The sequence below is a fragment of the Physcomitrium patens genome, chromosome 9, assembly GCF_059467195.1.
Source record: "Physcomitrium patens ecotype Gransden chromosome 9, ASM5946719v1, whole genome shotgun sequence".
Lineage (NCBI taxonomy): Eukaryota > Viridiplantae > Streptophyta > Bryopsida > Funariales > Funariaceae > Physcomitrium > Physcomitrium patens.
In genome coordinates this window covers 6,014,234-6,030,262 of record NC_143418.1, presented here as the reverse complement: position 1 = coordinate 6,030,262, position 16,029 = coordinate 6,014,234, and the positions used below count along the sequence as shown (strand labels likewise).

At 39.7% G+C, this 16,029-nt stretch overlaps 2 protein-coding genes across 2 annotated transcripts; both read right to left on the bottom strand.

Moving 5' to 3' along the window:
* Nucleotides 1-863: 863 nt before the first annotated feature.
* On the bottom strand, nt 864-3,233 carry LOC112287091 (uncharacterized). The gene is made up of 5 exons (XM_024529747.3): nt 2,657-3,233; nt 2,276-2,354; nt 1,871-2,065; nt 1,520-1,696; nt 864-1,249 (listed from the first exon to the last, which is right to left on the bottom strand). The coding sequence occupies exons 1-5, from the start codon at nt 3,034-3,036 to the stop codon at nt 1,121-1,123; spliced, it is 960 nt and encodes a 319-aa protein (XP_024385515.1). The 5' UTR covers nt 3,037-3,233; the 3' UTR covers nt 864-1,120.
* A 655-nt stretch (nt 3,234-3,888) lies between these two features.
* Nucleotides 3,889-8,580, bottom strand: LOC112287092 (uncharacterized). The gene is made up of 4 exons (XM_024529748.3): nt 7,735-8,580; nt 4,860-7,619; nt 4,549-4,737; nt 3,889-4,196 (listed from the first exon to the last, which is right to left on the bottom strand). Exons 2-4 carry the CDS (start codon nt 5,121-5,123, stop codon nt 4,080-4,082), a joined length of 570 nt encoding a protein of 189 aa, XP_024385516.1. The 5' UTR covers nt 5,124-7,619; nt 7,735-8,580; the 3' UTR covers nt 3,889-4,079.
* Nucleotides 8,581-16,029: the final 7,449 nt, after the last annotated feature.

The following is a 16,029-nucleotide window of genomic DNA, read 5'->3' as shown; positions in this document are numbered from 1 at the left end:
TTGAATGTTTTTTATGTTTTATGTAAATAAAAAAAAAATAGTCTATTTAGATCTAAATTCTTCAATTTATATGTTTATTCTAATAATTATAAAAATTATAAAATAGCTAATTTTTTTGTATCATTATTTTTAGTAATTTTGAATACAACTTTTTAATTTTTTCTAAAAACCACTTCTTAATATAGATCTATAAAAAATTCCAAAACATAACATTCATAATATCATACAAGAAAAAAGTGCATTCCATCTCATCTTATCTTCTTTAAATATTCAAATTGATTTTTTAAAGTACAAATTTAACTAAGCAAGGCTTTTTGATTTCAACCAATAAAAGAGTTTAAAAATTGTAACCTCTCACCTTCTCTTCTAAGTATATAGACTCCCTTGGTTTGATATATCAAGTGACAAGTATGTTCTAACATTAAGAGCCCTAATCACATATCCTTATATCTACAAAGACCTCTCAACCTCTCAACGTTAAAACCCTACCACTCGTCAAATCTAGGCATAAAACAACAAGGCTGTTCACGTGCAGCACCGTTAGAAGTAAAGAAGAGGCCTTAGTAACAAAGGCTCCCATGCACACGGAACAACTAGCCAGAGTGAATCCCACGGAACATCGTATAATTCCTCGAAAGATGAAGGGTCGGTGAAAAGTTGTTAGTTTTGTGAAATATTACTGAAACGCAAGAACTGAATTGGGTGTTGCATGATCTGCAAAGATATACTTACGACTTTACTGTCTCCACAATGTCGGGAAGTCTAGGTGGTATTACGAATAGGAGCAGCCAGAACGGAGAAGGCTAAGGTAGTTCGAATAATATACAGCAAATCAACAGGTGGTCTGTGGAGTACAAAAAGCATTGTTGTGAAATGGCGGCTTCTTTCAAATTCGTATAACTAGCCCCAGTACAAGAGTGGAAGTACTAGAATTAAACCTATGAACTTATCTACGAGTGAAGATAACCAAGCATTTGAAAATAATCAGCTGCACGGAGTTCAAACTTTTAAGTTCATTGAGCCTCTAATCCAGTTTCTTCAGCCGTAGCTTCAAGATGGAAAGACTGGCTTCTATCTGTAAAAAAACACAAATCTAGAACGTCAGTTAGTTCTCGGCCAACTAGTCCTCCATCGGCCACAGTACACCAGCTGCAAGATATTTCTCTTCCTCGGTAGTGCTGCTGCGGCCCAAGATGGCGTTTCGCGACGGATATCTCCCAAATTTAGCCAATACTGAGCTATGAGCAATCTGCAAGTGTTGACAAGATGCACTTCAGGAAATTTACATACCACATGTCACATCGCTTATAATGATACACGAATTAACTTTATCAGGTCAAAGAGACTTATGAACAACCGGTTACAGACAACCAATTGCACATTTATGAGCTTGACAAGCAAGAGCAAAATTACATCTGCCTATTTCTAGAAAACTAACTTAACTTCACGGAGCTTTTGTGTAATAGGTCTGCAACCGAAGCCACGTTTTTGTTAGAATGTTCTAATTTCAAAGGCTCACCTCGAACTTAACAACATCTTGAAAAAACTTATAGAGCTCGGGATTATCCTTGTGATCATCTGTGAGCTTCTGAAACATACGATGAGCAATAGCATGCACTTCCAGTGACTCGCTATGCATTAGTGGCATGTACAGAAAATATCGCTCCAAAGGATTGCTTAGCTGTTGATCCAAACCCTGCCATAACTCAGAACAATATTAATGTCAAATCAGTCAAGAGATCACTCGATTTCAACCGTTGCATACAACACACAACAAGCAGATCCAAATCCTAAAACATTCTTCAGTAAGATGACAGATAATTGATGTCATGTCTGGCGAGTGCTGTACTCTTTCGTTGGATAAGCAAACCTGGTCGATTGTGTCCACGGTAAGTTTCAAAGCGGTATCATCTTGTGCAAATGCACGACTTGAATCGCGAAAGCAGTTCCGCGAAAATTGGTCCAACACCAGAACAAGCGCAACCCTACCACGTGGGGTTGATTTCCAGTGGTCAAGATCGCCACGTATAGCCCTCTGGAGACACTCGCCGAACTTTTCCTTTATCTGACTTCCACCAATTCTTTTGTATCAAGATACTAGACCATGGCTCACGTAATTCTGGATTACCATGCTATCCGTTCAACACATGTCACACTCTTTTCGCTCAGAGAAATTAAAGTTTCCTCTACAAGACTCGTGGTGAACGAATTTTTCGCACCAAGAGCCTCATAGAATGAAATGACAAATCAATAACTATTTTTGCAGCTAACTCACCTCCTTGTCCACGGCCTCTCCTCCGAAAAACCAAAATTTATTCGGGAATTCGTTACTGGCAAGGTCGGCATCCTTGAACCTGCCAGGAAACAGTCACAGACCTCAGAGCTCATATGAAAATTACATGCAAACGTAAGATAACATGCTGCCGAACATTTGTGAGCAAAAAAATCTGACCTGCACATTGCATAAATGTGCTGACAGATTACATCCCAGCGAAGTGCGGGACAGGTTACATGATGAAACAGCTCGGTTGCCACAAATTGGATTAACCCATTACAATTAGATCATTCCAACATTTGCAAGCGCTAGTGTCTGGATAAAAACCTAGAGGCTACGCAAAAACAGTTCGAATACTTGAGATGAGCAATCAAATCGCACCAGTAGTGTAGCACGTCCTCGGGCGTCATATTTTCTGTGTGAGCAGCGTCAGTGGAAAATCCTGATAATGTCACAGCTTTCCAGAATCTTCCGAAAGTGCGACGATTAACTTGACCGCGCCGCTCAGAAAGAGTGCTCCGCAAGAGCGAAGGTTGCAGCGATGGACGAGTGTAGGTGACATGCAGGATGGTCGATATGCAGCAGATATTGGAAAGAGGAGCATTCAAAGGGCATCGTGCAGGGCAAGGAGGTGCTGCCGAGAAGTGATTGTGCAGAAAATTGGGAGTGACAAAACTAAGCACAGATTGAACCAAGTGCTGCGAACCTAGAGGGTGAGATGACGACGTTAGAGGAAATCTTTTCAGCATCATCCGCGCCATTGTGATTCCTTCCACCCGTTGTGGCTAACCTTCGACCGAGACTTACTAGCCGTGAATTAAACGAAACATGGTGTTATTGCTATGGCCAATGCTCTAGTGAACTCCTGCAATAAACTAAAGGGCGTTAAAACCCCTCCAAAGACAAAATCATTGAGCTCTACAATGAACTCTCCACCATTATCGGGACTTTGGGACACAATTGCTACTATGCCCTTCAGAGGCTTTGCAGCTATTATTATTACGCATTCCCGATGGAGCTCCTGTCTCTTCCTGAGTACTTTCTAAAATCGCGGAAAAACCGGAAATAGCTCGAAAGAAAAGTGCGTTTAAATTTGGACGACTGTCTGTCGATTTTCAACACTATTGACATTACAGAATTGTGGTCCCATGCTCTTCATCACGATGCATGACTGCGATCTAAGAAGAGATGTTGCGCTGAGAAACCAGGGATTGAAAGATTCCTGAGTCATTCATTTGAATTCAATCGCTAACACAATCCTTAATATCATCGATGCCGTCTGTGAAAACTAGTGTTCGTATTGTCTCGGTTCAATTTACACCCTAAGCGGTTCTTAGCAAAAAATGGCTAAAATTAAAATTGCAGACCATTCCCCCTCGGCACATTAACATGAATAGAAATATAAGATAAATAAAACAAAAATAGAAGAAAAAAGCCGAGGAAGTAGAACAGAGATTCAATGAAAACAAAAGCAAAAAGAAGAGAATCAGCAACAAGGGATTAATAATTGAGTCGACACACTGATCAACTCTGGCAGTGTTTAACGTTGCAGTGCTATGGACCACCATTTCCTCGCATCCAACAACCATTCGCATCCAACAACCATGCTCAGCTTTTGCAGCGATGTTGAGAATGTTATTGCAAAATGAGATGTTCCATATCCAGAACAATTCCACCATTGTTGTGCTTCTTTCCGATCAGCACCAGTTTGATTCTTTTGTACTACAATTCTACGAACTTGTCTAAGACTGGAGGCTCCGGAAATGGGGCAAATCGATGAACACATTGTCAGGACATAATTGCGTCATTTGTCCATCAATTTGGCCACACTAACACGGGCAATTTTTATGTCTGCTCTGTGGTCTTGACCAATGACATCAAGAAAGAGGGGATCCACGTCGATTCGGCTTTTTACATATACCTGTGAACAATCGCCAAACAATCAATAGCTTCAAGAAATTGGAGGATGTAACTGACATTGAAAACTGCACACCAAAAAATTGTTGTGGATCATCTTTTCAAAGTTGTGGTCATGAATCTTTAATGTTTGTTAATTTTCACCGAGTGTTACTGCTGACGTTACTTTAATGCTCTAATGCTCAAAAGCACCCAGAATCTTGGGCACCTTCAATGGGGATCACAAAAACACACAAACTCTTCAAATCTCAACCAAATTATGTTGATTGTGATTGCTGCATCCGAACACCTTCAATGCCAAGGAAACGTGTTTTCTCGGGCCGACTAACCAAGGTACAAGGAATTCAATGCATTACCTCAAAATAATGTCTGTATCCCATAACAACGAGATTGCCATGGATTGTAGCTCTAGCATCTAGAGTCATGACACGCCTCGTGACATCAAAAAACAGGTCCCGGAGATGATGCGTTGCTTCGAGTCCACTCATAGTGCAAGGGAGCTCCAAGACTTGTGCACTTCGTGATCCTTGGTCTCCTGGATACAACTACATCACGAAAACAAAAACACAAATTCCTGTATATGTTTGAATCAAGTACAAAATACAGAATCAAAGTTCAACGAATCTTCCACATAGAATTCGTGAATTAAAAATAGGAGAAACTATACCTTAGCCTGTCCAAGAATGCTCCCTTTGTAGTAAATGTTGAGTATAGTGGTGTCGAATGTAATGGCGGTGATGTTAGGATTTTCAATTCTAATGACGAGAGTGAGTTTGATATCAATAACTGCGAGGAGCATGGATTCGGTGCTTGTGTGGAGATCAAAACTAGTTAGCCTGATATCTTTCACTTCTAAGATGGGATCTTGTGGTCTGTTTTGATAGACAAGATATCCTGCACCCGCGGCGAAGGGAATGGCCGTTATGACCATTTTCGCGACGGCCAGCCACTTCCGCCAAGGCACCTTGTCCCTGCCACCTCGTCGAAAAACAATTGTCTGACGCGGCTTCTCAGAATCATTAACTCCATCTAGAATAATTCTATCCGCCTTACCCGTCTCTTAAACGACGATCTGCTTCGGCTTGACATCGTCTTCAATAATAATTTTTGTATCCTTGTTGTCATCACCATGTAGAATAATTTCCTTTCTATTTCTCCCATTTTCTGGCATCTTATAACACTGCTACCACCTTCAGGAGAGAATGTTATAAGCACCAAAAGAAACCGAATTATTTCCTCACAATCTTATTCCGAGAGTATTGAATTGGAGCATGTAATCTCAAAACCAATCCAGACTCGAGCTCTTCAAAACCACGGCTCTCAGCACAGAAAATCAATCATACTGTGCTGTGGAATCATCTCCAACGCGAACTACGAATTAATGCTTCGTAGTTCAATACAATAAAATGAAAAAAAAAAAAAAAAAAAAAAAAAAATCGCAACTACAACACATTTCTCACAGAAACTCACTCGCAAAAGCTTTCGCAACGGGACTATCAATCAATCAATTTACAGAAGAAAACAGCAGATAAACATCACGATGAATCATGACACCTACACTCAAAGCCTTCAGATATAATCCAAACGGTTGAGACCGACGCCATTGCCATATGAACACAGAACTCTTGTGAACACCTTGAATGTGATACCACCATATCTGCATGCTAAGGTTGACACAATGCATCGCAGCTGCTTCGCTTTGAACACTTGTCCATTCAAACCGCCCAGGCCTGAACACTTCGAAAATTGCACAAGCCAACACTTGGCCACTGAGCAGCAAAAAGTCGACTCGTCCCTTTATTTTAGAGTAACTTTTTCTTCACTCATTGTGCCACAACTTGATCGCTTTTGTTATTTAACTATTGCGAGGAGATAAGAAAAAAGAACGGAACTAGGTCTAAGGAATTGATACGTTTATACTCAAGTTTTATTGCTAACCAGAAACTAATAATGAAGAATTGAAATATAAAATTAGATGAAGTGTATTTTGTGATTGATGATAGATTTAAAATAGATTAGTTGTTTAGGGGTTCTATGGCAAGCATGGCAAAAATAGCAGCGGAAATTGCTGTTTCGAAGACAATTCGCGAGTCTGTTGCAAAAGAATTTCGATGGCTCTCAGCAAATCGTGCCCATTTCACATCGAAACGGAGGTCTTGGTGGCAACGGCACCAGTGGCTTGTCCGATGAGGATAGATGCGTGTTCAAATCTATGGTCGACCTGCACAAATTCGTCGATGGGTGACCGTGCATTAACTGATCCTGCGACTGTTCCTTGCGCACATTGATTCAAGCCGCTGAAATTCCGTCTCTAGAGGGTCCAGATCAACACTCACCATGGACCAATAAAGGAGAGTATGTGGACGCAGGATTGGAATAGATCTGGGAACTTCCCCCAAGCTGGGAAATTTCTGTGCAACGGCAGACGCATTGGCTTCTGTGGATCAATGTGGAGCAGTCTGTCCAGGTTTGGAACTTGCACGCACTCTTTCGAAGACTGGCCGAGAATATGAAAGTATAAAGTAAAAACGAAGTAGAGGAGAACAAGCGCAAATACTAAACCTAGTGCGTTACTTGCTGGGAGCAAGTCTTCCAATCCTGCGTCCACATACTCTCCTTTATTGTAGTGCTAGGTTACCATTCGGCGCAGTAAAATCTATTACAAGAGACACTCTGAACAGAAGCTAATGTGGTCAACCAAGCCGTCACAAGTGTATAGCCACCCAAAAGTTCTCCAACTACCTAAGCCATTATAATGAGCCACGCCATTAAAGGGATATTAATCTTCTTCCATCAAGTTCTTGCTGGAAAATTGCTGCAGCAAAACGTTAACCTGAAAGCTCCATCATCAACATTCAATGAACGAAGTCAAAGCTTCTAAACCTGGTCCTTTTGGGGCTTCTGTCTCCTGTCTTCAGACAAAGTAACTCCTGCACAAGTATATAGAACAGAGCTCACGGCAGAAAGAGGACATTAAGGATAGAAGTTCCAAGTAAAAACATCAACATGGTAAAATTGGCATCATTAGACACGCACCTAATTATCTTCAAGAAAGAGATGATCTCAACACACACTCTGCTTTGATTTGATATGGGCAGAGTGGAGATTGAATCCACATCAATCTCTGAAGCTGGAAGCAGATTCCTCTACCGTGAAGTCATTCCTCACTTACTGCCAAGAGTTTATTGTCAGTACGAAACACTGCGCCAGGGAGGGCATCTTTCAACCAGTACCCTGCAGCGACACCAATATTAAGATGCGGTACACAACAATGAGGAATACTGGGTTTTTTCTCTCTTGCAGTTATGGTGCCAGCAGCTTCCACGTCCTTGTCAAATTGTTCTTGTACTTGAAAAATTTGCAGAGCTTTGATAAGAGAGATGACGAAAGCCTTCACTTCAAATGTTACAGTCAAGAGTAGGAAATCCTGGAAAAGCAGCAAAGAAGCAATTGAAACGTTAAATTATCACAATGCTGAAGCTCACACAAAAAGATCCAATCCCACATGAATTAGTGCATGGGACATCAATTCAGGGACTTACAACGGCGCATCAAGAAAGATGATCAGGAGGGCATTAAGGTAGGCAAAGGCAAACGAGGCCTGACATATTTCTGCAAGTGAGCAGAAAGTTCGGTTCACTGTTGCGTCAACTGTGTCTAACTGATTACAAGCACAGCGCTGATTTCAGCAATTCTCAACGACTCTGCTTCAAGTCGGCCCCAGCAATAACAGTTTTAGCCCTCACACTTCGACCAGATGCTTGCAGTCACTAGCCAAGAAAACCCACTAACCGATGCTTCAAATCGTGAGCACTGTCTCGTATATGGAGCGACCCCCCCACACCATTTTCGGCGCTAATGCAACCTCGCCCACATTCCCATTCGGACACTGGTGCCTCTAATTGCACGCATGACCAGAGGTCACACATGCTGATCAAAGCCGAACCCAGCCTTGCTATTTCGATGCAATTTCGCAAATAATTATTTTTCTTGTCTTTTCTTTTCTTTTCTTTTCAGCTCATGTGGTACAACCACAAAAAGTCTAGATCCAGTGTTGGACATCTGCCCAAACCATCCACATGTTAACCAACAATTTCCACATTGAGCTTGGTAGATTATGCACCAGGGGTGCAAAATCCTTCCAATCCACTCACTGGTTCTAGGAGTTGAATTCTTCATCCTCCTTTGTATAGCTCAAGTGCTTCTGCTTCTTCTTCTTCTACTTCTGCTACTTCTTCGTCTTGGTCTTGCTGGCTGTCTATCTATCTGTCTGTCTGTCTGTCTGTCTGTCATTGTGGCATCATCATGTGTTGGTGCAATGCCTCTTTCAGTTCGACGCTGTGAGGTGGACACTGGAAGGTGAACAAGAAGCGTCAGCGCCGCACATGCTTGACGGCACAAATCTCATGGCCCCTCCACCCCTCCCTTGGGCAAGCAATGCGGGTGCTGTGAGTTGTACCCCGCTCCTCGGCCTCTCCGCCCCGGACGGGTGGCTGGCTGGCCTTACCCAACCCGGCCCGTCCTCTCCCTGTCCTGTCCCCGAAGCCGCCACGCAACTCACCCCACCCCACGACGTCAGATGCAAGACCCTCATCCACGTAGATTCTTCATTCGTACACATTCATCTAATGGGAGTGGGTTCATCCAAAACGGGTAGGGTACTGCCCCACCATTGACGGGGAGTGAATGAAGCGTCACATGGATTTATGAAATGATATGGATTGATATGGATTGTGTTTCCATCATATCTTGTCTTTGGGTTCTATTCAGTTATGATTCAAGAGGGTTAATTAGTTTTTAGTGTGGTAATTATTGAAAGCCAATAAAATGTGGAATATTCATTTTTTATATCTATATTTATATGTAATAAATGTTGTATGTAATCCTCATTGCTGGCATTCTTGCAATTTTCTCTCAGAAATGATATATGTGGAATTAGCACATTTGTATAAACAATAATTTTCAACTGTAAAGATGCTTTTGTGTTAATGTATCATATAACACATAAAAGTGAACTCTATTTTGAATTCTAATTTACACGAAATTCCTTTAAATAAAAAAAGGTGGCATCATCTTTAGTTGCATGTGTTTCTTTGAGATAAATCATAATTATTCTTAAATTGGAAAAATACTTTACTTTCAAACAAAGGCAACAATTGTGATAATGAATGAACTTAGATTATGATTCACACTCTGATAGCATTAAAACACACATACTATTATTTAATTGGTCACTACTATTTTTTAGTAATATTTTTATATTTTTAAATTCTTTTCAATACTAATTACGATAACTATATATATATATACATATACAAACATATTTTTGATTCTGATAAAAAAAATTAAATTGAGATTTATTTGATTCTTGGTGTTAAATTTTAATGTTAGATCACTCTTTATTTTTTTGATCTATTAAGACCCTTAAATGAAAATAAGGTTGAAATTAGCTTATAGTTATAGCAAAAAAATTAGATGAATTCTTAAATAGATAAATAGATAGAAAACATATATGATATCAAAGATACAAATCTTGAAGAATTGAAAGATTAAGATACTCTTGTATCATTCATAAACACTAGATAATCATTCAAAGATGATATAATATTAAATTAGAATAGCTATTACTAAAGATAAGAAAATTAGAAAGTCTTCAAATAAGACTAACGATTAGAAAGGCATTGACAAAAGTAAAGAAGGCTTCACTCTTACCTCCAAATACTCTCTCTAATTTGGACCTATGTGGCGATATCTTCTATAATCTCTAACATGTGTTGACTTTATAAGATACATGTTTTAACTTGCAAAGAAAGTTTCTTATATGTGTACCATCTATTTAGCTTGTTCTACAAGCTATCAATACATATAACATAAGGATAATTAATTGATCAAGTTTCTAACCTATTAATCAATTACAAACTTGAATAAAGTCAAAACTATGTCTATGAAGTTTCTAAGAAGCTTTTTTAGAGGATATTATGAAATTAATCTAACTTATTATCTACTTATATTTAATCGTATAGATAATTATTAGAATAAATACATATATTTGTAACATTATCTCTCCTTTTAAGAACAAGTTGCACAACAAGTGGTCATCATCTTTCATAGATCCTTCAATTCTATATCTTGGTTTTGATAGATGTTTTCAATAAAAAGCCTCAATCCTTTTTGTTGCATTTGCAAGTTTTTTTGCTAGCTCCTATGTACATTCATTAATATCATATCTAGAAGAATGAGTAAGATAATTCAACATATTTCAATACCACCTTAAAACTAAAACTTCTTCTACTTCAAAATTTTGATTATTATCCACTTTTATATGAAGAGGTGGCATTTATCTTCTCGAAAAATTCACTATCTTATATGGTTCAAGTAACAACATGTAGAATACATAATGCATCTTCATAGACTGCGATAGATGTAATCAATAAGTAACAAAATTGACTTCTTTATAAATAGAAAAAAATTCTAATTATCACGGACACAGAAATATAGGCTTGAGATCTAACAAGAAGTTCAAGAAGAACTGGCAAGAACTAGATTAATCAGATGAATACAAGAACAACACTAGAGAGGTGAGTTAGAGCTCCAAGAGATATGTTGTCAAGATTGAAGAACTCTTCAGCCTCGATTCCAATATATACTCCTATTTAAGAAGCTTCTCAAGTAACTTCCACCAACTAAGAAGCTTTTCAAGAGACTTCTACCAATTAGAAAGCTTCTCAAGCAACTTCCACCAACTAGGAAGCTTCTCAAGCGACTTCCACCAACTAGGAAGCTTTTCAAGCGACTCCCACCAATTAGAAAGCTTCTCAAGTAACTTCCACCAACTAGGAAGCTTCTCAAGCAACTTCCACTAACTAGGAAGCTTCTCAAGCAACTTCCACCAATTAAAAAGCTTCTCAAGCAACTTCTACTAACTAAAAAGCTTCTAGAAGGTTCCAGAGACTTGTTTCTAGAAGGTTCTAAGGACTATGTCCCTAACATCACCCCCTCCTTTAGCTTCGAGGTCTCTGAGAAGCAATATTATTGTTAATCAGTACCAACGTAAGAAAATGAAGATCTGTTACATTATGTCTACTATGAACTCCAACTCTTGTTCATGAGGCAAGTGGTTCATCGGCCCTTAAAGCCAACGGTAGTGGCCCACGCCTTCGACTTCTGACCAAGCATGAACTTTCATGTCCTCATCATGAAATTGTTCTGCAAATATGCCTTCTGGCTGACCATCGTAAGCAGGCTCGAACTCAAATACAATCACCAGTGATCGATTATTTGGTATCCTCCATCATCGTCGTGGTATAGGCAGTTCTTCATCTCGGAGTCACCTTCATGAGTTAGTCGGTTGAGATAATCTGACTGGCATAGTATCTATCTCTTGGCTATCCATATCAGAAGGCTATTGAAAAAATTCTACTTTATCAACTATAAGTTTTGGTGTGCTTTCATCCTTTCTTATATTCTTGGGTAAGCAAGCTTCAGAAGGAAGCTATCGTCAAACCGGCTTAGGTTTATGAGGATGTTGTTGATGAAACTCCTGTACCTTTTGGGGCGCATTGGCAAGATTTTCAGCTGGTTCCCACGTTCGCTCATTAATGTCGTAGCCGCACCAATGAACAAGATATTCCAACTTGTCCCACCTTTGCCATGAATCCAACATCTTTTCGACCTCGTATTCCTCGTGGTTTTCGATCTCAATACTAGGTGGCGGATATTGCACTCTTCAAGGAAAGGACGACTCTCGATAATGCTCCAATAGAGAAACATGAAAGATTGGATGTACCTTCATAGAAGCCGGTAATTCCAAACGGTACGCCATTAGATTGATTTACTTCTGGATGATAAATGGTCCCAGTCTTCGATAGTCCAACTTATCACATGGTCGTTTTGTCTTGATATTCCATCAAAGAAGCCATGCTTTATCTCCAATTTTGAAAGTAGGTGCTTGATTCCGAAATCTATCTGCAGATGCCTTGTAGGATTCTTGAGCAGATTGTAATTGAAGCTTCAACGTAGTTTGAAGCTCTGATAGTTGCTTTGTAAATCTTTTAGCTGCTGGATTGTTATTTGTTGATGGACTCAATAAATCAAGCTTTGGATGATATCCATAGTTAGCAAAGAATGGTGTGTATTGAGTCGACGCATGGAGGGTGTTGTTATATGTAAACTCGGCTAGCGGCAGATATGCGATCCAATCGTCTTGTTGATAGTTGATGCTGCATCGTAAATATTGCTCCAAGACTTAGTTCACCCGTTCCGTTTGGCCATCTGTTTGAGGATGAAAAGCCAAAGAAAGCTTGATATTCACCTTCAGTATCTCAAAAAGAGATCTCCAAAACTTTGATACGAACTGGGTTACTCGATCTAATACGATATCATCTGGTAGTCTATAATATCGATACACATTATCGAGAAAGAGCCTTGTTGTGACTTCACTGGATGATGTCTTCTTGCAAGGAACAAAGTACGCCATCTTTGTAAGCCGATCTACCACGACAAAGATGCTGTCAAATGAGTTCGATGATGGCAGGTCCGTGATGAAGTCAATGGAAACTGAAGACCATGCTCGACATGGAATCGGCAATGGTTGTAGAAGTCCATAAGGGCAATGTCGAGGACTCTTAGATCTTGAACAAATATTGCATGAGAAGACAAAATCTTTAACATTCTTTCACATTTGGGGCCACCAAAAATCTCGAGAAATAAGCTCCAAGGTCTTGTTGAATCCAAAATGTCCCACAACTGGAAAATCGTGGCGAGATTAAAGAACTCGGAGTCATGCTAGTCCTTTTGGAATATACAACCGCTCCTTAAAGTATAAAAGATCTCCCTCCACCTTGAACTTGTCGTCATTGGTACACTGCTTGATATCAATGGCTACTGGATCTTCAATAGTTACGGCACGTACATGGTTTAAGAAGTCAGTATTAATTGGTACAATAGTAGTGCAAAGCTGAAATTGCTCTAGCTTCAACAACGTCGTACATTATTGATCAAACGTTGCTTCTCCAACCTTTGATACAAGATACGATCTCCTCGATAAGGCATCAGATAGTCCTTGCTGCTTTCCAGGTCGATAATGTTAGGGACATAGTCCTTAGAACCTTCTAGGGACAAGTTTCTAGAACATTCTAGACACAAGCTTCTAGAACCTTCTAGAAGCAAGTCTTTGGAACCTTCTAGAAGCTTCTTAGTTGATAGAAGATGTTCGAGACATAGTCCTTAGAACCTTCTAGAGATAAGTTTCTAGAACCTTCTAGAAGCAAGTCTCTGGAACCTTCTAGAAGCTTCCTAGCGTTAGGGACATATTTCTTAGAACTTTCTAGAGAGAAGTTTCTAGAACCTTTTAGAAAACAGGCCTTTGGAACCTTCTAGAAGAGAAGCCTCTGGAACCTTTTAGAGAGAAGTTTCTAAAAGCTTCCTAGTTAATAGAAGTAGCTCGAGAAATTTCTAGAACCTTGTTAGGGACATAGTCCTTAGACCTTTCTAGAGAGAAGTTTCTAGAACCTTCTAGAAAGAAGTCTCTAGAAACTTCCAGAAGATTCCTTGAATATTCTCTTAGAATATTCTTCAAAGATTTCCTAAAGATTCTTTGAAGATTCCCTAAAGATTCCTTTAGAAGGCCCTAGAAGATTCTTAGAATATTCTAGTAGATTCTAGGAAGTTACTTGAGAAGCTTCCTAGCTCTTGGGTAGTTGCTCGAGAAGCTTCATAGTTCTAGGGAAGCTTCTTGATGCGCTTTCTTACAACCATAGGCCAGTAGTATATGTAGGAGTCGAGGCTGAAGAGTTCTTCAGTCTCGACAACACATCTCTTGGAGTTCTAGCTCACCTTTCTGGTGCTGTTCTTGTACTCATCTGTTTAATCTAGTTCTGCTACTTCTTCTTGAACTTCTTGTTAGATTTCAAGTCTGTATTTTGTGTCCGTGACAGTTTGTCGAGACTACCTTTATCTTAATATCAGAGCTGAATCCTTCTTGTTTGAGAGCGGATTACCCCTCTTCTTGAAGGTATTCTAGCGCTTTAGGGGTTGCGGATTACCTTCCTCTAAACTGATATTTTCTCAATCACAATATCAGAGCTTAGTTCTTTGAGGCAAAGAGTGGACTACCCCTTTCCTTGGAGATACTTGAGCGTTCTAAGGGTGCGGATTACCCTCTCTTGGACTGATATTAATTCCTTCTTTTTGTTTAGCATAGCTAGTAGAAAAGACTGTTAACATCGATTTCAGAGCTTTGCCTTCTTGATAGAGTGCGGATTACCCCTCTTCTCGAAAGCATTGAGGCATTTTTAGAGGTTGCGGATTACCCTCCTCTAAAACTGAAATCGTTTAGTGTTTTTTTTTCCTTTTCTCCGAGTAGGTTTTAGTGACAAGTAGTGCTACAATTTTCTCCAAGAGACTTAGCAATTTCTTCTTCTCTCAAAATTTTAATCCATCTATTCTCTAAATATGGAAGTAGACCAGGTCATAGACAGTGCATCTCCACAAGTAGACAATAGAGTGGCAACTCTTGCAGATCTTCAAGCTCTTATGAATAGTGTACGAAAGGAGATTGCATTTCTTCGCAATCCAAGTAAAGAACCTCAAATTGATCTAGTGACCGAAGAAGCTAGACGCGAAATTTATAGCCTACAACAAGAGATTATTCGACTGAGAGAAGCAAGACATGTGTCACATACGACCCCTATAGATACTTCAAGGATTAGTACGAAAGAACCAAAAGCGAGTATGCCAGACAAGTTTGACGGAACAAGAGCCAACTTCCGAGGTTTTGTGCAACAAGTACGGCTTTACCTACGCCTATACCCTTCTTGTTATCCGAACGGATTTACCCAGGTTGCTTTCATAGGTACTCTTCTATCAGGAAATGCTCGCTCTTGGTTTGCTCCACTATTGGAGAAGGATTCTCCAATATTGTACGACCTAGAGGCTTTCATAGAGAGACTTACTGTTGCATTTGGAGATAGCGATCGAGAAAGAGTGGCTGAAAGAAAGATACAAAATCTGCGACAAGGATCACGTTCTGCTGCAATCTATGCTGCAGAATTTCAACAGCTTACATGTGATCTTGATTGGAATGATAAGGCGTTCATGACACGATTTCGATATGGACTGAGAGATGATGTTAAGAACTTATTGATCACCATGCCTAAGGCGGATACTTTAGAAGAACTTATATCTCAGGTAATTATTTGTGACAACCGCCTCTTTGAATTATGACAAGAAAGACAATCAGGCTGGAGAAATGATAGAGCATTTGCTACATTTTCAAAAGGTCCAGAGAATCACTCCATAGATCTTGAACCCATGCAAATTGATGCGGTACGTTTCAAACCCCTCACAGCTGAGGAAAGGAAGCGACGGTTTGAACAAAACTTGTGTTTATATTGCGGAGAAGCGGGCCATAAAGCTGTAGATTGTCAGAAGAAACAGAAGCCTCAAACAACAAGACTCAGGAGTACAAGCATGCAGGAAAACAAGGACGCCCAGCCACAATAGGGACCGTGCGGCTGGACATCTCAACATCCAAAATTAATCAAGGTCCCTTTCTCTCAGCTCAACCTTCAGATTGTTTTATGGTACCTTTACATCTGGGTATTCAAGAACTACAAGTCGATGCTTTATTAGACTCGGGTGCATCCGCTTGCTTTATAGATGAAGAGTTTGCCAAGCTTCACAATATTTCTCTTATAAAGAAACTTAAGCCTGTCCATGTAGAAGTCATAGACGGACGGCCATTGTCTTCGGGCAATGTTATCCATGAAACTAAACCATTGAAGGTACGTCTTGAAAACCATGAGAGCAATATTGTGTTTAACGTTATCAAGACCCCT

Excerpts from the sequence above, each read along its gene's own strand:
- LOC112287091 (XM_024529747.3), bottom strand. The coding sequence starts at position 3,036 with ATGGCGCGGATGATGCTGAAAAGATTTCCTCTAACGTCGTCATCTCAC. Across the intron at positions 2,355-2,656 it reads GAGGACGTGCTACACTACTG|GTTCAAGGATGCCGACCTTG; the intron begins GTGCGATTTGAT and ends GTTTCCTGGCAG. Across the intron at positions 2,066-2,275 it reads GAGAGGCCGTGGACAAGGAG|ATAAAGGAAAAGTTCGGCGA; the intron begins GTGAGTTAGCTG and ends GGTGGAAGTCAG.
- LOC112287092 (XM_024529748.3), bottom strand. The coding sequence starts at position 5,123 with ATGGTCATAACGGCCATTCCCTTCGCCGCGGGTGCAGGATATCTTGTC. Across the intron at positions 4,738-4,859 it reads GCATTCTTGGACAGGCTAAG|TTGTATCCAGGAGACCAAGG; the intron begins GTATAGTTTCTC and ends TTCGTGATGTAG. Across the intron at positions 4,197-4,548 it reads GATACAGACATTATTTTGAG|GTATATGTAAAAAGCCGAAT; the intron begins GTAATGCATTGA and ends GATTGTTCACAG.